Genomic DNA, 21,208 nt, shown 5'->3' with positions numbered 1-21,208 from the left:
TACCATTATTAGGAATATATACATATACGTGTATATGTTCACGCTTCAATCCCTTTATACACTCTCTGATTAAAACTTCCCTTTATATGCTATTTTTTTTTTTCAAACAAAAAGAAGATGTTTATTAAATAAAAAGATTTGTTATTAACACTCTAAAAATATCATCATGCACTCATCTATGCATTATTTCTCTTTTATGTTTTCATATAAAAAGTGCACGCTTACATTTTCGGAGTGCTATGACTAAGAGCACTTCCACTGTTTGATGAATTGACAAGGCCGAAGGCCAGAATCCCCCATTGGGAAAAAAACCTCCATTGGCTGAATCTTGACCATGCAAGTGGTGGACTAGGGGGCGTTTGTTTGCCCTTACTAAGTTGGACTGGACTGGACTGGACTAGCTATTAGTCCAATACTGTGTTTGTTCCATGCTGGGACTAACTTTAATGAGACTAAAGGGGACTAGCATGGACAAAACCCTTCACTAAGAGGTCTTAACGAGACCCCCCCAATAACCATGGGACTAGCTAAGACTATCCTCTCTTTCTCGTCCTCGTCATGATCAACGACCACTCCCGACAGACTCCTCGTCATCTCTGGTCACCAAGATCAATCATTAACTTTCCGACTCCCTTTCAGATCCATTTCACAACCAACTTTCATATAAAATATACCAAATTGAAGCTGGGAGTGACAAGATTACGATTTTACCTGAATAGAGGCCAAAATGTGGTCGAATGTGGCCGGAAAATGGCTTGGAAGTCTCGGCCTATTTGGGCTTCTTCAAATCCATGACAGATTCGAGCATTCAAAGCTAAGATCTCGGTCTAGGGATGGTGATGAATTTTTTGGCGGTGCTAACTTCATCCAATTTAACGAGGGTTGACCGGAAAACACATCGGGAAACTTGCAACTCGTCGGGAAAATTGGAGTCGTGAGGTTCCATTCGAACAACACATAGCTAGAGAGGGAGGGAGGACAAAGAAATAGACACTGGAGTCAATAAAGAGTTTGACCAGAAATGAGAAAGAGACATGAATTGAGAGGTCTAAGAGGAAAAAAAGAGGGAGAGGGTGGGACGATGAGAGAAGAGGAAAAGAGTGGGACGGAAATCATAGGAAAAGATGAAGAAAAAGATAAGATCATAATAAAATATTAATAATTTATATATTAAATAATATGAATTTGTTATTATCCAGCTTCTTAGTCCAATACTGCACCAAACGCTTCACTAAGTTAGTCCAGTTTAGTCTAGTCTAAGGCAGTCCGGCTTAGTCCTTGAAGCTAATCCAGTCCGAGATAGTCCGGCGCAACAAACGCCCCCAAAGAGCTGCTTGGAGACGTATTGTAACATCTCGAAAATTTTAATTCGGAAGCTAATTATTAAGGTAGGCTCGAAATTTATCATAGTTAATCAATGTACTATTAACCACCAAAAATTTAATTTGATCATATTAGGGTTGCATCTAACATTCTGGTTAGACTAACTACGTACACTAAACGAAGAGATCAAGTTATTCGTAATTCACCTTACGCTTCTAGAACAACGTACTAAAATTTCATTAAGATCCAACAGTCGAATCTCCGCTAATCACAACATTCGAGCGGCAGTCGACATTTTAATTTACTAACTTGTAAATCCAATTTGGGAAGATCCAATAGTGGATTCCCGATCCGTAAGTTCCTAAAGTCCTCAAATATTATGTACTATAATGTCTCAAAGGTTGGTGACGATCCAACGGTTAAATGGTCGTCAATTACGAAAAATCGTATGATGGTACACTTATCCGAAAATTTTGAATATAATCAAATTTCAACGAACGGACCTTGGATATGGGCTCAGGACATCAAAGATGTTCCGCTGTCCAAAATTCATGAAAACAGGTTCTCCCCCACGCGTCTCTGGGCGTGGTGGTTTCCGGCAACCGAAAACCCACTATTTCGTCTAGCTCCAAATTCTACCAAAATTCACAGGAAGATAGAGCTCAACAAGAGAACAACTTTTATACCTATCACGATGTCCAAAAGTGGACGGAAGATGGTCAATTCCGCTGATAAAGCTGGTGGGTGCCTAAAGCTTCTCAGTGTTGATTCGTCGCCCACGGTGGTCCAACGGGATCAAAGATAGTCGGGATTTACTCCTGGGATGATGGGCTATAAAACCCAAGTGGTGGCATTGGCCATCGCTTTGCCGATTCACCAGAGAAATGAAAAGGGTGGCCCGAGCACTATTGGTTTTCATCTGTTTTTATGGCCTCACACTATCATATACGGTGGTTAATCAAGGTGGTTCTTGGTGATTTTGTAGAGGGGAGTAAGAGCTTCAAGATGGTGGTGGTGGCGTTGAAAAACTCCACCGGAGTTGACCGGAATCGACCTCGGAAAATGGGAGGTCGCGGGAGGTCAAATGGGGTTTTTCTGGACTCCTTGGGCCTCTGAAACCGGTTTCTATACATGGGAACCTGCTAATTTTAGGCAGATAGACTTTGGAAACTTGCTACTAATAGTAAGTCCACATGTCTAAAAAGTTTCATTACTTCTGAGGCTCGTAACTTCTCTGTTTTAACTCGGAATTAATAATGGTTTTCGCCTATACGTTCGTAGGGTCGTCCTTTATTCAAATATGCCAAGAATATATATGAGGATAAAATACGTCCTTGTATAATTACGTTAAGTCAACGAGGGATATTTTCATCATTTCACTTTCCAATAAAAAAAATTTCAACATAATCATATATTTAAAAATTTTAAGGATATTACACATATAATGCAAGGCTGACGTGATGCTATTGTGACAATTTTTGAGTGGGTGAAATTTACTAAAGCAATTACTGTTGAGCGTTAATAGTAACTGCCTTAGCCTTCTATTGCCCTTTGTCATCATGGCAGAACGACTGTACTTGTGCTAATAACAATACCTTCGAGAAATAACGGATTACAACCCTTGAAAAAAACCAAATAAAACCATAAAAGAAGGGGTGTGATATCCACACACCCCTTTTTACTTCTCCCACATTTTTTTGGTTTTTAACCGTCAAATCGGATGAATTGAAAAAGATCAACGGACAGAAATTAACAAGAGTGTGTGAGAAGTTAAAAAGGGTGTGTGGATACCCCTAAAAGAAAATGAGTATTTAGCTCAAACTCATTAGGGCAAATTTTCAAATTAATGAGAGCTAATATGGATTTGGATAAAATATGAGCCCAAATTCGATATTGGGCTCATAATCGGGTGGAAGCTCCTAAATCAATCCTACCTAATCACGTTTTACCTCATAAGATTTTGGTACTTAAGTCATCCCAGATTTTGTTGCTTGTGTTTTGACATTCGTAGCTACGAAATCACTGAGGAAACGTGTAAACGATGTATCATGTGAGTTAAAGTGCTACTGTGTTATGACATTAAAATGTTAGTGGGAAACAACCCAAAATTCAAAAATGATTTGCATTTGGAAAATTTGTCTTATCACCGATTATATCTATTCATGCATCTATCATTGATTTTGTTACTTTGCTTTAAACTTATCGTTTTCAACTTTTTGACATTTATTTTTTATACAACGGACATTGTGAGAAAGATAAATCGAACTTAGGACCTTAGGCATAAAGTTGAGTGCTCTTAACTAACTGAGCTATAAACCTTTTGCAGTAGTTAAAACGTTTTTTTGGTTCTATGAGTCATGCATATGATTGTGACTTTTAAGTTTTAGTATTCAAACTGGGATTTACAAGCATAAAATCATGTCTAGCTCTTCTAAGAAAGATTGACAACATCAAACAAAGCAAGGACAGAACAAAAGCATAAAAAAAAGTTGAAAAGTCTCAAAATCTTGTTCTAAAATCCCAATCCCCAGTTCGGTTCTCTGCATTTTTCTCCCATGTTCATAGAAAGCTGACAAGTCACGGATTTAAAGGTTCAGTTCTAACAGTCATGAACATGCATGGGTCTCATATATTCTTCAAGCTTCAGGAGTATGTGCTGGAATGTAATGTTTTCCCTTAGACAAGACAGAATTTATGTAGATACTAGAAAGTGTTTTAGATTTTACACTATTTCTCTTTCCTTGTAAAAAAAAAGAGAACATCTGTATTTTGCACTAAAAGTCTAAAAGTCTAATGGTCGGCAGTTTTGTTAATTATATACAATTATAACGTGAAAAATAAAGATCATATTTTTCACAGACCATAAGACCAACCCCATTTTATACTACATTTCCTTAATTGGAAGATACATGCCACTTCTGCAGAGATTTTTAGTCCTGAAAGTCTACCATTCTTGAACTTCAATCCAATTTAAAATTTTAAAAAGGAAATTGATATTGACACTCTAAAAATTTCATTTTACATTTTAAACTTTTTATAATTAGAAAGAAAAATACACTTGTGAAAGTGCAGAATGAGATTTTTGGAGTGCTAATAACTGTTTCCTCTTACAAAAGATAATACTTAGGTACTCACTAAGTATTTTATGAACTCACTTTGTGATTTAGCTCAACTAAAAATGTCACGTGTTACTTACTTTTTAAAACCCAAAAAAATTAATGACACGTTCATTATTTTTTAAAACAATAAAATACATGTTAATTTATTATTGAACAAAACTAAAAAGTGATTCCACTGAGTACCAAAATATTATTCATTTAATTAAAGTCCACGAAAGTTGTCTTGTTTCTTGTTCATTTTGAGTATTTATAGTAATAGCTTTTTCGTAGGTGCATGCCACATTTTGTTTAATTACAAACAATTATAAAGTGAAAAATAACGATCATCTTTTTCACAGACCATTAGACCAACCCCATTTTATACCACATTTCCTTAATCGGAAGATTCATGCCACTTCTGCACAGATTTTTAGTCCTGAAAGTCTACCATTTTTTAACTTCAATCCAATTTAAAATTTTAAAAAGAAAATTGCTATTAAAACTCTAAAATTTTCATTTTGTACTTTAAACTTTCTGTAATTAGAAAGAAAAATACACTTGTGAGAGTGCAGAATGAGATTTTTGAAGTGCTAATAACTGTTTCCTCTTACAAAAGATAATACTTAGGTACTCACTAAGTATTTTATAAACTCACTTTCTGATTTAGCTCAACTAAAAATGTCACGCGTTACTTACTTTTTAAAACCCAAGAAAAATTAATGACATGTTTATTTTTTTTAAAACAATAAAATACGTGTTAATTTATTATTGAACAAAACTAAAAAGTAATTCCACACTAGTGAGTACCAAAATATTATTCATTTAATTAAAGTCCACGAAAGTTGTCTTCTTTCTTGTTTATTTTGAATATTTATAGTAATAGCATTTTCGTAGGTGCATGCGACTCCCACAAACAACACCGCCCCCCCCCCCCCCCCAACCCAACAACAAAAACCCCTTTCTTCCTCTCTCTCTCTCTCTCTCTCTCTCTCTCTCTCTCTCTCTCTCTCTCTCTCTCTCTCTCTCTCTCGCGCGCGCGCGCGCGCGCGCGCGCTCTCTCGCCCCCACTTTTGTAATGGATCCCTACAGAAATTTTTATGGGACGGAAGGATGCAGCAGCAGTGAATCAGGGTGGACAACATACATTGATTCTCCCACGCAAGAAGATGATGCCGAATGCAGCAATATTGAAGATGTCAGTTACAAAAACCATCATTATATCGCATATCTCACCAGGAAAAAAGTTGGCAAAGATGACAATGAGAGTGATGATTCAATGGCTTCTGATGCTTCTTCCGGCCCAAGTCACCACCATGATCTCGCGCGTCCGCGCAGTAAAGAGACTAAAGGCACTGCGCGCTTCAAGCGTGATAACAGCAAGCAATCTAGGCACAAGAGCACAAGCAAACCAGAGAAGAAAACTGGTGAAAGGAGTACCAAAAAGAAGTGATGCGATATCAGCGCTAATGAATTTGATGGCGGCGTCAAGTCCTACACAAGGGGTACTGCGGATTATTAGGGTCTTTGGAAGTGCTTTTAAAAAAACTAAAAACGTTTTTGGTAAAACTTTTTTTTTGAAAGAAACATCAGATATGTACTTCTTGCATGAAGTACCTAAAGTTCTTTTCTTGTTGGGTTTTACGGCTCAAAATTAGGATGATGCAAAGAATTAGATTTGTGTTACCTATTTGGTTTTGGTGTCCTATTTGGGTTTGGATTTTGACTTCTTAATTATTTTCCTTGGTAGAGAGATTTTGTTAATTACCTATTTGATTAGGATTTGTATTTACTTCCTATTAGGATTCTTATTGTAACCTAAGTCCTATGCACTATAAATAGGACCTTAAGGTTAGTGTATTTTGTGTGGCAATTTGGTGAGAGTCAATTTGTGAGAGTTTAAACACTCTTTTGTAATCTCTATTTGTTTAGTGAAATTCCTTGATGTTGATATTGGTAGTTTGTTAAAATTCGCTTCCGTTTGCGCATAAAAGTACAACATTTCTAGGATCCAATTGGATTTTTACTAATGATTAGTTTCTAAAACATTTTTATCAAAAGCACTCTCAGTCATTTTAAAAGTACTTTCAAATGAGCTCATAATTGCTAGTGAAAACTATAAGCTTGCAAATTAATGACGAAGAAGATGTATATTTGTTCTTTATATGTAGAATACACAAAAGGAAGGATCACTACAAAAAATATGAGCACTGCGCACAATAAATTATCTGTGCCCTTTGAGGTCAAAAAGCACCAACTATTGTGCTCATAGACCAATAGCAACACTGCAGCTACCATCTTTGTGTCTGTGCCCTCTATGGGCGTCACCATTACTAAAAGGGCACAATAGACTGTTTGGTGCTCAAAGAGGCAGGCACAAATAAAGGCCTTTTGTGTCCTTGTTCTGACAACTTGTCAGATGACCTTCTCCATCCACGTTTGCACTATTTTGTTATTGTGCCCAGTAGGTTCTATTAAAAAAAAAAATAGAAATGTAAAATTTTGAAATAAAACCAAAAGTTTAAAATTTTCATAAAATCAAAGATGCCAATCTCGACTGTAAAAAGCAATCCAATAGTAGAAATGGAATGTCTATAATGAAACTACATAAATATTCCTCATAAATAACATGTTTACAAGTGTTCAAGATAAAAGACCAACAAAATAATGAGATTTTCCTATCAATGTATCCATGCATTCCTACATATAGCCACCCATAACTGATTTTACCCTTTTTCCCAGCTCGGTGGATTATGCAATCACCTTCCTGAAATCCAAACCAAAGGAAAAATGAAAAAGGGAAAGGATCACATATTTCCAGTGATGTTACCCAGACATCCATTCAACATTGAGAATTCATTAGCTCTACACATATATGATAACAATAAGAGTTTCATTTTCTCCGACAAAAAAGAGAACATTTTACCATTGGTACAACTAAATGTCCAATGTACCTTAACAAGACAAGGAAGCAAATCCATATCGACACTGTGAACCATAATTGTAGAAGGAAGTTCATCCTCTTCCTGGAAAAGAAAGAAATTTTGTAAATATAAGTTTCATAAAAAATAAAAAAATAGTTATTTTATACATAATAAGAGCAAAACATTAATAGGACCTCCAATAATGTTGTACATATTTCAAGCAAATAAAAACCAAACTTATTAATGTATGGTACATTAAACACTTACAAAAATGAGAAATAGCACGAAGGTAAAGTACACCTCTACAACACAATATATTCCCGTCAATCCTGTAAAAATATGTATAATCCAAAACCAAACATTATATACAAATAACAAGTCATAAAAAAATAATAAATTGAAAAAACTTCTGCAATAACAGAAGCAAAATTTTCATCAAATGGTTTAAGGCAAGGGCCATGTCTTTCTGATCCAACGGACAAAGTTGAGCAAACTAGAAAACAAGAAGCAAAATGTGTGATGTTTAGGGGAACTAATGAACAAACATTGATATTTGAATCTACAAAATGCCTCTGCTAAACTGTGATTTACTACTTCTAAATCTACTACAAATTTGTACTCCTAAATCACAATCAATTAGTAAGGCACATGAAAATTCAGGGCATACAGATAATCAAGTTTGGGAGGAATCACGTGAGTCACAAAATTGAAATACACTGAGGTTTTTTTTTAATTATTCAGTGCAGGGAGCTGGTTTTATACCTTCACAACCTCGTGTTCAACATACATAGTCAAAATCTTTCATAAGAACACGAAATCAAGAAAAGGGTAGGAGTTTTACTTTAGTCACTTTATAGCTTAAACAGAATCCTAATGGTGATGGTGTAGATTATTACAGTCACCTGAAAGTCAACTAAAGCCTAAAGATTCCCGTACACAAATACAGCTCATAACTATATTCAGATTGCGTGTGCATGTCAAATCATAAAATCCTCATAGCAAAATCACAAAGAAATGGTATTATAGCAAGAATTGTTTTTCAGTCTCCAGATATTTCAATAGGTCATAGAGCGATGAACTGATGTCTCATGCAAATAACTTCTAAAGTCAACAGGTCACAAGTCCACCAAACCACATTGTACGCAAGATACACATAACATCTTAAGGCAAAAACGCTTACTGCTTTTTAATCACTTTTATGTAGATTAAGTAAAACAAAAAATCAGATACTGCACATATAGTAGTAAAAAACAGTCTTTTAACATTACTAGGTAAAAATTAGCACACCATCCAATGATGGGCACGGTGCCAACATGAAAAAGAACTGGCTTCCATTTGTATTCGGACCAGCATTCGCCATCGATAAGATGCCAGCTCCAATATGCTTCAACTCTTTTTTTATCTCGTCCTCTTAACTTTTCCCTGAAACTCATTATACAAAACAAGTTCTTCACTATGGTTCTCAAATCTAATTAAAATCGGGGGTAAAAAAAAATAAAGCAAATTTCAATACATTATGGGTAAATTCAAGGGAATTTTTTTTTTTACCCATAAATGGATTCGCCACCCTTTCCTACCCCGGTGGGATCACCACCTTGCCCTATGAAATCCTACCCCAATTCCAATTTAACCGTCAGTAAAATATATATATCTAATATTTATATACACTACAAAAGCAGAAAATATGAAACCTGGATGTTTCTGTGAAATTACATTGTCGTAATATCCTCTGCAAGCGAGCCCGATGAAGTTCCTGCAAGTCCTCGGCGAGTGTTTGTAATAAAGCTGCTATTGTTAACGATTTGAAAACACAAATAATGTCAAAGATACAAACTTTATGGATTAAATTGTCCGTTTGGTTACTGAGAAAGTGAAAGAAAATTGAAGGGAAAGTTTGGGAAGAAGGAGAATTTACCTCGATGGTGAAGATGGCAATGGTGGTTTCTAGGGCGGCCTCCGGCGACCCTCCTTTTTTGCTTGCCCACATCTTTCTGACTCGAAGATTCTCCTTCATCAAATCCAGATCAATGTAGCTTGAAGAAGACAATAGTAGGAAAGACAATCAAATAGATCTATATATTTTTTGAAAATCAAATCAAATAAGAGAGAATTAGAGAGAGACCGAATCTGGGAGTTATGCTTTGGATTGGTTCATCAAAAACCACCAGATCGGGAAAAGGAAAAGAGATGGACCGAATCTAGGAAGGTAGAGAGAGAAAGGGAGTCGAAGACAGAGATAGAGGCGAGAGAAAGAGAGTCTGAGGGAGGCAGAGTAGAAGATGAAAGTAGGGAGAAGGATAGATGAGAGAGAGGGAAAGAGAGATGAGAAAGAAAGAAGAGGAAAGAGAGATCATTTTTACCTCTTGCATCGAGGTCCAATTCCGGCAGCCTTTGCCGGAAATTGGCAGGAAAGCCCACGATCACCGTTGCTTAGATGTGAAATTGAGGAAATTTGGCTAAGAATTTGGAGAAACAAATTTGGGAGTTGGAAAGAGGACGACAAGAGGATCTAGAGATATAATTAGACAGTCGTTGGTGACGGGTGGACAGCGGCTTTGTTGCGTGAAAGAGGAGGGAGAGGGGGAGGGAGGAAGAATGGAAGACTGCTCAGGAGGACAAGGAGTAGAGTTTAAGAGAGGGGGAGAGACGAGAGAGGAAAGGCGTGAACTAATGTAAAGGAACTGAAAATGGGAAAAAGTAAAAGCAATGGACACGAAAACCTACTTTTAATTTAAATATATTACATCGGAGAGCACGAAAACTCTTATTGTGCTTTCGTAAATTAATAAACAAATCTCATTTCTGACATTTAAAGGTGACACAGCAAGTAGGCACAAATACACTTCATTTTCGGCACAAACTAGTGTTCCTTTTGCTTAGAGAGCACATATAAAATAGTTTTGTGTTCAATGATACTCAAAACGCACAGATTTGTATTTGTGCTCAATGAAATTGAAAAGGACACAAATCAATTGTGTTCTTAGCCCACTTTTCTTGTAGTGGATATATATTTCTTCTTTCTTCCACGAAAGTTCTTGGTGCGTTCTTATATATTTCGCTCTTTTGTATCTCATTAGCACATTTTCTTCTTTTTTTCTGCATTTCTTTTTGAACTTCATCATCGCGGAAAACATCCGTTGAAAGTGTAAAGGTTAAATTTTGTCACAACACATTCTTTCAATCTCGGAATAACTAAGTTCCCGAGAAGAAAAAAACGATTTTTGATGTTCTGCAAGCAAGAAATTGTGGTGTGTTTGTCTCTCAAGTTTTCTCAACAATAATGCGTCTTGTGTATTGAGTGTTTGTGCCGCTGTCTCATGTGGCTATGAAGCAAACAGTGCGTGCAATTTGCTGGAAAGAAGAAAGATCACAAAACACACATGTGGCTATTTGCAGTAAAAGAAAATATTGATGCACTAGTTTGAAAAGCTTACAAATTATTATGTAGAATGTGTGTTTATGTTAACAAGTTGTGCTGGAAAGAAAAAGATCAACATAGAAAGACAAATGCCATGCTGAGGTTTTTTTGTTGTGACAGTCACAGGAAAAATTGATAGAGTTTAATAAAAAAAAAAAAAAAAAGGGGTAAATTACATTTTTATACATCTGGTTTGGGGTCTATTCAATTCCTTACAACATCTTTAAAACATTTCACTTTCATATCTTAAGTATTATTTTATTTCAAAATAATACCTCCATTACATTTCCATCCATTGATCTGTTAAATGCTGACGTGGCTGCCAAATGTCTGCCACGTGGCAAATAAAATATTTTAAAAAAACCTGAATTTTCTCAAAAAAATGAAACCAGTGCCTTCCCCCCCCCCCCCCCCCAGAGCTACCCTAACCTAGAACCCAAAAACCTGCAAGAAGAAGAAGAAGAAGAAGAAGAAGAAGAAGAAGAAGAAGAAGAAGAGGAGGGAGAGAGAGAGAAAGAAAGAAAAAAAAAGCCCCAGTTCGTCCCACCCAAGCCACCCCTTTCTCCCATCCCCCATCACCCCTCCAAAAATTCCGCATCACCAACAAAATTTCCACCCGAGATTAGGTAGATCTACTACAAAACCAGTCCAAAAATCATCTCAAACTCAAAGTATTTTCAAAACCCACCCATATTGAAAATCACGAGAACCTGATCCGAGGGGGACGGGGAAGAAGGGAAGGTCACGCGACGCTGGGGGGGGGGGGCCGAACTGGGTTTGGGGTTTTTTTTTTCCCTTCTTCTTCCTCCCTCTTTGTTTTGTGGGGGGAGGGGGGGGGGGTTTGGGAGGGATAGTAGGTTTTTTTTTTTTTTTTTTTTTTTTTTTTATAAATATTTTGAGAAAATTCAGGTTTAAAAAAAATAAAAAATTATTTTATTTACCACGTGGTAGACATTTGGCAGCTACGTGACATATATGTGGCAGTCATGTCAGCATTTAACAGATCAATGAATGGAAAATGTAACAGATGTATTATTTTGAAATAAAATAGTACTTAAGGTATGAAAGTGAAATGTTTTGAAGATGTTGTAAGGAATTGAAATAGACCCAAATCTGAGGTATGAAAATGTAATTTACCCAAAAAAAAAATTACAAATTGGTAGGAGTAACTGCAATTGAAGATAAGATGAGAGAAAATCAATTAAGATGGTTTGGACACGTAAATTGAAGACTTACAGGTGCCTCGATTAGAAAATGCGACTATAAGATGGAGGATCAGACAAAAGAGGTAGAGGAAGACCAACGAAAACTTTGAAAGAGACTATAAGAAAAGATATGGAGTGCTTGGAGCTAACGGAAAACTTGGTATAAAACTAAACGTTATGACGTTCTAGGGTTTATACAACCAACCTCACTTAACGGAATAAGACTTGATTATTGTTGTCGTTGTTGGTAGAGTGTTTCTGCAACAAATGTGTAGATGCAACAGCAAAGCAAGTACCCAACATGGGCTGTACTTCCAACTGCACAGAATATTCTACCACTTTCAAAGACAAAATCTGTGATTTGTCATCAAATTTGCACGTTTTATCATGTAATCAGCATATATAAGTTCTCTGATATCGCAAAATGCGAGTGACCGGTTGAATGATTATATTGCGGAGATCGACCGGTTACTCATATCTCGCAATTATCTAACAAGATGTGTCCGCATCATAGAAAACCGCACAGAACACACTCAAACATTTGTTTAGCAAAGTGAAAAATGAATTTTACAGAGAAACAAAGAACCTGTCCTTTTGCCTTGCTTTTTGACTTATTATTCATTAAGTCAACATGATCAGATAAGATTCATAAGAAAACCAACCCCCACAATTTGGGGAGTCCTCCTATACAACATGTCTTTTAAATGGATCACGTTCACTTGAAGAATTCTTCGATTCACATTCAGTCGTAAAATTCTTTTGAATTCGTCGATTCACATTCAGACGATTGTTAAATCACACATTGATGTACTTTAAAACTTTTGATACTCTGAGAATTTGTATGGTAAAGTAAAGTGAAAATGAATACAAGTTAGAACATGTGGGATACAATTTTCTTAGCTAACAGTCAACAAAGATAGAGCATGGGAGGAAAAATAGTTCATGGTTGACAACCAATTTAAGCTTTTTTGGACCCTATTTCCACAGCTGTGATGCCTCACTGATTTGGTTCACCTAAAAGTGAATTTAGCACATGGAAGCCACATTATTCAGATTTATGGAACACAGTTGACACCCAAAAAGCTAACTAAAAATTTGAGTTACTACTGTCATTGTCGGCACACTTCTTTTTACTGTTTACCTTATCAATTTTTGATCGTCGGATTGAATAAATTGAAAAGAATGAAAGAACACAAATTAATATAAGGTGTTTGGATAGCATCATCCAAATACTTGAGGAATATTTGGCACATACAATAATTGCAGGAAAAATGCACAAAAAAAAAAAAAACAATAATTAGAGCTGCAAAGATTGAGAAATATAAGATTTTTTTTCATTGATTTTTTTCTTCAAACATTACAGTCTAGATTATCACCCCACAAAGTCCCTACATTGAACAGAATTATGTCTTCCATATTAGAGAGGGGTCTGTGGGGGTGGACAGATCTGCCAAAAGCACAAGAAAAACAAAGCACACTTATAAGTCTTTTAAAAAAAACTGATAAAACATATTTGGGATAAATTTTTCACCGAAAAGAGTTGGCAGAAGCTCCGCCCAGCATAAAATCGTCAGCAGAAATTATTCGGATGAAGGAGGGTTCTCTGCTTGAGTAGGATGGCAAGGAAACTGGACTTAGATCTTTGACTGTTTGGCGATCTTGAACCATTCGGTATGGAAAGTGCCTTCCATGTCAGTTCGTTCGTATGTATGAGCACCAAAGTAGTCTCGTTGAGCTTGGACCAAGTTCGCCGGCAGGCTCTCCCTTCTGTAGGAGTCAAAATAAGCAAGACTTGCTGACATACCTGGGGTGCTGATGCCTGAGTTGATAGCAAGGCATACCACCCTTCTCCAGGCAGACTGCCTCTCAACAATCTCTTTCGAGAACTCTGGGTCCACGAGAAGGTTTGCGAGATCAGCATTCCTATCATATGCCTTCTTAATTCTGTCCAGGAACACTGCACGAATGATGCATCCTCCCTTCCAAATCCTGGCCAATTCGCCCAACTTCAAGTCCCATCCCTGCTCAATACTCTTTGCACGGATCAGATTCATCCCTTGTGCATAACTGCATATCTTGGATGCATAAAGAGCTTGCCTCACATCATCGATCAACTTTGCCTTATCCACCTCTGGGGCATTCAAGCTATCCTCAAAGCCAGCTGATTTGAACACTTTAGCTGCTTTAACCCTCTCGTCCTTTAACCCACTAAGGAACCTTGCATCCAAAGAAGATTCAATTGTTGGAGCTGCAACTGATAGTTCAGCAGCTTGCTGTACAGTCCATTTACCAGTACCCTTCATGCCAGTCTTGTCCAAAACCTTGTCAACCAAATATCCATCTCCCTTGTCATCCTTGATTCCAAATATATCGGCAGTGATTTCAATCAGGAAGCTGAGAAGCTCACCCTTGTTCCACTCTGAGAAAGCTTTTTGGAGTTCCTCATTTGACAACTTTCCCACTGATTTCAGCACATCATAAGCCTCCGCTATGAGCTGCATATCACCGTATTCAATCCCATTATGAATCATCTTGACAAAGTTACCAGACCCACCTTTGCCAATGTAAGTCACACAGGGACCACTGTCCGGAACTTGAGCTGACACCTTAAGAAGAATGTCTTCAATGTACTTATAGGCCTCAAAGGATCCTCCAGGCATCATAGAAGGCCCGTATCGAGCCCCCTCCTCACCACCTGAAACTCCCATTCCAAGGTAAAGAAGACCTAATTCAGCCATGGCCTTCTCCCTCCTCTCAGTGTTCTCATACCACTCATTACCACCATCAATGATGCAGTCGCCTTTCTCCAGGTAGACGGAGAGGGTCTTTATGGTCTGGTCAACAGGCGCCCCAGCCTTGACAAGCATGATCACGACACGGGGTTTCTGGATTGACTTAACAAAAGATTGCGGATCATGGAATCCATAAAGGGGAAGGTTTCCTTCCTTCTTAGCTCGCTCAACAGTCTCATCAACTTTGGAGGTAGTTCTATTGTATACCGAAATGGGGAAGCCTTTCTCTGCAATGTTGAGGGCCAAATTTTGGCCCATGACAGCCAAACCGGCAAGGCCTATTCTTGTGGGTTTTGGTGGCGCAGCCATCTCTTTCCCTGTCTGCTACTTGCAATTGTTAGTGAGACAGTCAGACTAGATCCACATACTGGAGAAACATAGAGTACAAATCTAAAAAACGGGAGTCCCGGGGAACAAAATGAGAGGATAATTCAATGAAATCCAACAAACTTCAATAGCTCAAATAACAGAAACACAGATCATAAAAATAATTTCACATGTAATCACCTATTTCAATGCCTACACACTAATTTTAGCATTGTATAACACTGATGAGATTGAAAATTATGTATACGATGCTCAGATGTATTAAACTAAAACAACAAATCTAACGAACGATGATACTCCCGTAAGAACTTACTAAGCCCTGCATACTAATTTCGAATTGTAGAACATAGACGAGATTAAACATTAAGTATATGATCCTCAGATGAATAACACTAAACTAACAAATCTAATGTAAAACGATGGTACTCCAGTTTGATCACCAAGCCCTAACTTTTACAGTCCAATTGTTCCGATCGAGTCAATGGACAAACAAATATAAAAAAACTAAACTTTCATCGTCTCACAACCTCCGTAGAAACCCACAAGAGTGAATTCTCTGAACTCTGAAGCTAACCAAATTAAACCAGACCCACTTATACTTATCTATAACAAAACTCAAATCATATTTAATATAAAAATCATAAAATTGTAGAACCCATCAACCAAACTGATTGGATGAACTAAAAAGCATGATCTAATCAATCTGAAAAATCCCAAGAATCCACAGATTATTGCAAAACCAAATTCATCGTCAAGATCAAGAGCAACCCAATAGCACACTAACAAAACGAACACAGATCAACAATCCCAAATCATAGGAACCAATCAAATGTCAGAAAAGCTATGATTTTTAGCCGCAGCAAGTCAAATAATTTTATGGATGTAATTACATTCAGTAAAGTAAATCAGTAAGGGGAGCATTTTGATCAAGACCCAGAAAGCAAAAGGATCCAAACCTGAAAGTGTTCTTCTGTAAGGAGAGAAAGGGGATTGAAAATCTGAGGAAATCGAACAGAACCCAAGAAATCAAAGATCTGTGGGAGGCGGAAAGTGTTGAGCTTTTATATTAAGAAAAAATATTTTCTTGGTATAGCGGGTCAAGATTGGCATCTGGCTCGGTAGGTGAGGTGGACAAGCCGTCGTTGAAGATGGGTTTGGTGAGGTGGACATATGCTAAGCCCCTCCAACGTACCGCAACAGTTGAGTGGCGCAACAGTTTTTCTCTTTCGTTCAACATTTGTCATGTCTGCCAGCTTATCTAGTGGTATTCCGAAGGTTTTAGGTTTGAATTTCGTAGATGATGAATTTGATACCAAATTAGGTTGTGGTTTAGTCGAACTCTCCTTCTTCTAATGTAAAAATATCGATGTACTAAAATAAAAAAAACACACATTTGTCACCTCTACGTTGTATTTTACTATACAAATATTACAAGAAAGTTGAACTCAAGATCTCGAACACACGGTCAAACGTCATTAACTCATTGAGCTAGAAGCTCTTAAAAAGTTTTCATTTAATCAAAAGGGTCCTTTGTGGCTTGTGTTCTTCTTTGTGAAAAGAAAAATTCTTCTGTTATCTTAATGAGAAATCGTGCCAAGATTTCTATGAGTGAACTCATACGTTGTTGCTCCTCATAGGCTCGTACCCTTGTCTCGAGAGGTGAGTATTGCAAGTATTTTTTTTTTTTTTTAACAAACGATATTATCTACATTATGGGAGAGAGAATAAACTTTATCTCATAATAAACTAGCAATTATGTGATTCAAACTCAAATCTAAAATCATTTACTTACATTATTAGACCGTAGTACTAAGTAGCGCATTACAATTATATTATAGCCAAATGATAATCATATAGCATTTTCTTCCACTTACACTATCCTGTTTAATCTCAACACTATTTTCAACTCAATTGACCTTTCAATTTTAAATGCGATAAGAATCTGAAATGGATCTAGGAAAGCATATGCATCTGACCTGGACATTATTTCAGTGGACACTTTTGTCCAATTGCAAATTACATGAATAAATTAGACATTAACCATGTCAACATGATGTCACCATTTGCAAAGCATCCGCACACCACAAGATTCCGTTTGCGTCTTTGTATATTGAACCAGATTTCCTCCGGACCCAAAGAAACTGAATTCACTCATCAAATGATCCGGATCATTAAAATTTGATTCAATGGTTACAAATAAGGGCCCTCTAAAAGTTATAATAATTGTAATCGTTGAATCAAATTTTAATGGCCTGAATAATTTGATCATTGGGCTCAATTCCTATAGGTATGAAGGGGATCCAATTCCTTTGTATATGAATGTGAATTCTTATCCACCAATCACAAATAAGATGACCCCGATATATGCATTTACTTAAAAGAAAACTAATAAAAAATGCTTGAAAACTTTGAGTTTTAACGATAAGGACAAAATAAAGGGTAAAATGAATAGTACCAGAATTGACTTTTTAGTATAAAAATATGGTTTTTCGTTAAAATGAATAGTAATGTGGACTTTTCGTTAAAACGCCCTTTACTTAATACATTTATAATCTAAAATATGCAACCAAAAAGAAACAAAATATCGTATCCAACCATTAGATGCTGAATTTATTATGGACCCTAGCCGAAGTCCCGCCACAAATAAGATTCCTACTAAATTTGATAAATGAATAATGATTATGTAATAACAAAATTAGGTGGAATACTAAGAACATGGATCAACAACCCTCGCCACAAATAAGATCTTCCTACATTAGGAGGAACACTAAGAACATTCACGAACAACAAATGCTTCAACCATTACTGCATTCTATTCGACTTCCCGTCAATAAAAAGTGAGAGATGAGTCTTCTGATAGAGAGAATTTAGGGTAAGATCGGATTCGTTTGATGAATGCTTCAACCATCGAAACTTCGGTGGTAGTTGTCGCTGGGTTTTCGCTAAAGCTTCAAGTAATCCGAATCTGTGAATTACATTTATATACTGCAAAGTGCAAAAGAATTGCTACGTACACATTCCCAATCTGGCTGTTTACAATCCATGATTCACATGAAGAACAGATACAACATTTAGGCAAGCATAACAGACAGCTTTTCCCAACAATAAAAAAAGAAGACGACATAATTTCTCACCGAGCTTCGCTCTGAGATTGCGACCAACGAAGGAACACAAAACTTGTGAGAATTAGCACGTAGTGACTGACAATAGCTGCGACTCGCTGATGAACTTAGATCCGAGCAGTGAAGATGGTTCTTCTTTTCTATAAGCCAAAATTGCACATTTGAACAAATTCCATATCATTGTCCAAATAATTCGTCCACAGTTTCTTGTATTGGTTCATAGCAATGTCCAACCAAGGTTTCATGTTTCCGTTGTAATGAATGACCGCAGCTTTTCTAATCTCGTCCATGCTAATACTGGGATTGTACCCCAGCCCAAGAACATGCCATGACTTGTCCAAAGACTTGGTCGTCGAGTAGAAGGTAATCAGCCCCGGCGGAAGAGTCCCCAGCTTCCATAGAGTCCGGTCCTCATTCTGCAAAAATTCATGGGCAAAAGTACTCACCGATCACTATGAATGATGCATTCCACTTATGAAAAGTAACGGCTCAATTGTACTTCAACTACATATTGTGCCATTTGGCTAGCAATTCCAAAGTGAAATCACAAGTGTTTCCGTGGAAGGATTAACATACTTCGAAAATGCTAACCCGAATGGTACTTAATCTTCATACACACAAGGAATTTACGATTAAAATAAACACTTACCAAGTTCTGCCAGTAATGGTACTGCTCGGTGCTTTTCTCCAGCCTCCAAGCATCAAGATCAAAAATATTCATCCCGTAGGCCCAAGCACAAGCCCGAGGATTGAACCTCTCCCTGATAAGTGGGTGTGAAAAATTCAAATACTGGGCGTAACGATGGAAGGACCCAAAGCACGTCTCAACAGCTCCATTCACCTTCCCATCCAAATCAATCTTCCACAATCCTGTCAAGTCCTTCTGAACCACGACGTCATCATCCAAAAAGAGAATTTTGCGCAGTTTAGGATACATCTCCGGCAAATAAAACCGAAGGTGATTCAACATTGACAAGTACTTGGGGTTCCTGTACTTCATGTTTTGTGTATCCTTGGTAGCATTCTCTGCCCGATTCTCAAAGTAGAACTTCTGCAACTTTGCTGACTCAAGTTGCCTCAACACCGGCACATATGAAGAATTCAAGAAAGTGAAGTCTTCTACTGCTTTCACCTCAACATACGCACCGCGCTCCACAGGCCTCATCTTAAACCAAACCTTCATCGGAGCAAGATTCATCCTATCTGTAACAACATGGAAAACGTGTTTCCACGGTTCAACCGAGTTCTTCACCACAGATCGTATAACCACTGAGACTGCAATGACATTATCCGAAAAAATTGCATAATGATACAAACTTGGATCCTCAAATTCGGGGCTTGGTTCTTCTTCCTTGTACTTCTCCGGATGTGATATTCTTTCCTCAACAAGTCTCATGGCTAAACAATGCAAACTTTTTGGTATCGATTTTGCGGCAATCAAGCTTGCAAATGCCCCATTCTTCTTTGCCTTTATAAGCAACTCATTAACAGCAAAAATGGTATCCTTCAACTTCTGAATCTTGAGCTGATTATCATAATTTTCCTTTGACTCCGCGATCATCAACCGAGCAATTTTGACCTTATCCTTCACCTCCTTCTCAAAATGCCTCAAAACATCCTCATCCAACGGACCGTCTGATTCAAACAATGCGGTTCTGTAACCCGGCTTCATTTGAAGATCAGAGAAATTTGACGCCAAATCATCAAACATCCTCATTTGCCTAGATATCTCAAGCTTAAGCTTCCTGGCGTACGCCGCGTAAGCATTCACCAGAGTAACATGATCATTGGCTTGCTTATATATCAAATCTAATCGGGTTTTCAAAGGGTCGGAATTTAAAGCTAAAAACGTCCTACGCATGTACTCGTTTCCAGTTGTTGGAAGTGCCTGCAATCAATTAAACATCAAGATTAAAACTTCAATCCTATATAATTGAAAAAATTAACATCTGGGTTTTGTACTACTCCAAGATTTTCACATGGGTTTTTTCTTTCCAATCTGGGATTTGTTCAGATGTGAAAATTAGAACGTGGGTTGTGATTGATAAGTGAAATTAACATCTGGGTTTTGCTAAAGCTTCAAAATTTCAATCTAAACGTCGATTAATTAAATAAATAATTGGGAGAAAATGGATTTAGGGAAGAGGGGGCAATACATACAGAGTCGTGGTGCGGAGTTGAAGGATTTGTGGTGAGGATAACAGAGAGCGTGGCAATGAAGAGGAGAGAGAACATAGCCGAGACAAAGATCCGGTACGAGAAGAAGCTCCGGAGGCTGAACCCGCCAAAACCCGACCCTCCTCCTCGGCTGCCTCGCATGGCCACCGCCATTGGAGCAACCAAAACTTCCGATCAGAACGCTCAAAACAGAGTATGATCGATTATTGATGATTGAATGGTGTTTTGATTCTAGCAGCAGCAGCAGCAGCAGAAGGGTTTGAGTTTTCTCTCTCTCAGCTGATTGGAAAGTGGAATGAGGAGAGAGAGATAGAGAGAGAGAGAGAGAGAGAGAGAGGTGATTGGAAGTGTGTGAGTGTCTGTGAGATCTCAGCTGGGTGTGAAGAAGAAGACCATGTGAAAGCGTGGAAGGGATCAAACTTCCAAGTGAGAAGGACCCAATTTCCGTGTCGGTATTATTATTTAAAATAAAAATAATAATAATAGGTGGTGGAAAGGGAATGGGCAATATGGAGTCTAATTTGCAGTAAGTTCAATAAAATTTTAAGGTCACTAGTCTAACCCACCCAATGAATCTAAAACTCGTCCTGCAAACCTAAGATTAATTAAGTTGGTTAGAATAACGTGCTTTATTATCCGAATAGCTAGTTCAAATTTTTCTCTTCAATTGGAGTTCATAAAATATTTCATGGGTTCACACATTTTCCACCAATAAAATTAGACTCAAGTTTAAATCTACATTGACAAACTTGGATTAGGTCTGAAATCAACTTCTAATCTGCTCAAGTTTAACCATATTTAGGATCTCGACAAAAAAAATTCCA

The 21,208-nt window shown here is 37.4% G+C and overlaps 3 protein-coding genes across 7 annotated transcripts; 1 reads left to right on the top strand and 2 right to left on the bottom strand.

Moving 5' to 3' along the window:
- Window positions 1-5,496: 5,496 nt before the first annotated feature.
- Window positions 5,497-5,871, top strand: LOC137739394 (protein SOB FIVE-LIKE 3-like). The gene has a single exon (XM_068478963.1). It carries the CDS (start codon window positions 5,497-5,499, stop codon window positions 5,869-5,871), a length of 375 nt encoding a protein of 124 aa, XP_068335064.1.
- A 7,406-nt stretch (window positions 5,872-13,277) lies between these two features.
- LOC137739369 (6-phosphogluconate dehydrogenase, decarboxylating 2) lies at window positions 13,278-16,224 on the bottom strand. 5 transcript variants are annotated; one of them, XM_068478938.1, is made up of 2 exons: window positions 16,041-16,224; window positions 13,278-15,147 (listed from the first exon to the last, which is right to left on the bottom strand). In XM_068478938.1, the coding sequence occupies exon 2, from the start codon at window positions 15,064-15,066 to the stop codon at window positions 13,600-13,602; it is 1,467 nt and encodes a 488-aa protein (XP_068335039.1). In that variant the 5' UTR covers window positions 15,067-15,147; window positions 16,041-16,224; the 3' UTR covers window positions 13,278-13,599. The 5 variants fall into 5 exon arrangements, with proteins under 5 accessions (XP_068335039.1, XP_068335037.1, XP_068335038.1 ...); XM_068478936.1 differs by having other exon boundaries at window positions 13,278-15,124; XM_068478937.1 differs by having other exon boundaries at window positions 13,278-15,084.
- Window positions 16,225-18,039: 1,815 nt separating this feature from the next.
- Window positions 18,040-20,732, bottom strand: LOC137738695 (probable galacturonosyltransferase 9). The gene is made up of 3 exons (XM_068478171.1): window positions 20,367-20,732; window positions 18,856-20,094; window positions 18,040-18,622 (listed from the first exon to the last, which is right to left on the bottom strand). The coding sequence occupies exons 1-3, from the start codon at window positions 20,535-20,537 to the stop codon at window positions 18,347-18,349; spliced, it is 1,686 nt and encodes a 561-aa protein (XP_068334272.1). The 5' UTR covers window positions 20,538-20,732; the 3' UTR covers window positions 18,040-18,346.
- Window positions 20,733-21,208: the final 476 nt, after the last annotated feature.

This window comes from Pyrus communis, chromosome 7, assembly GCF_963583255.1.
Source record: "Pyrus communis chromosome 7, drPyrComm1.1, whole genome shotgun sequence".
NCBI lineage: Eukaryota > Viridiplantae > Streptophyta > Magnoliopsida > Rosales > Rosaceae > Pyrus > Pyrus communis.
Note: the sequence above shows the minus strand (reverse complement) of the source record. Positions and strands in the feature narration are given on the sequence as shown.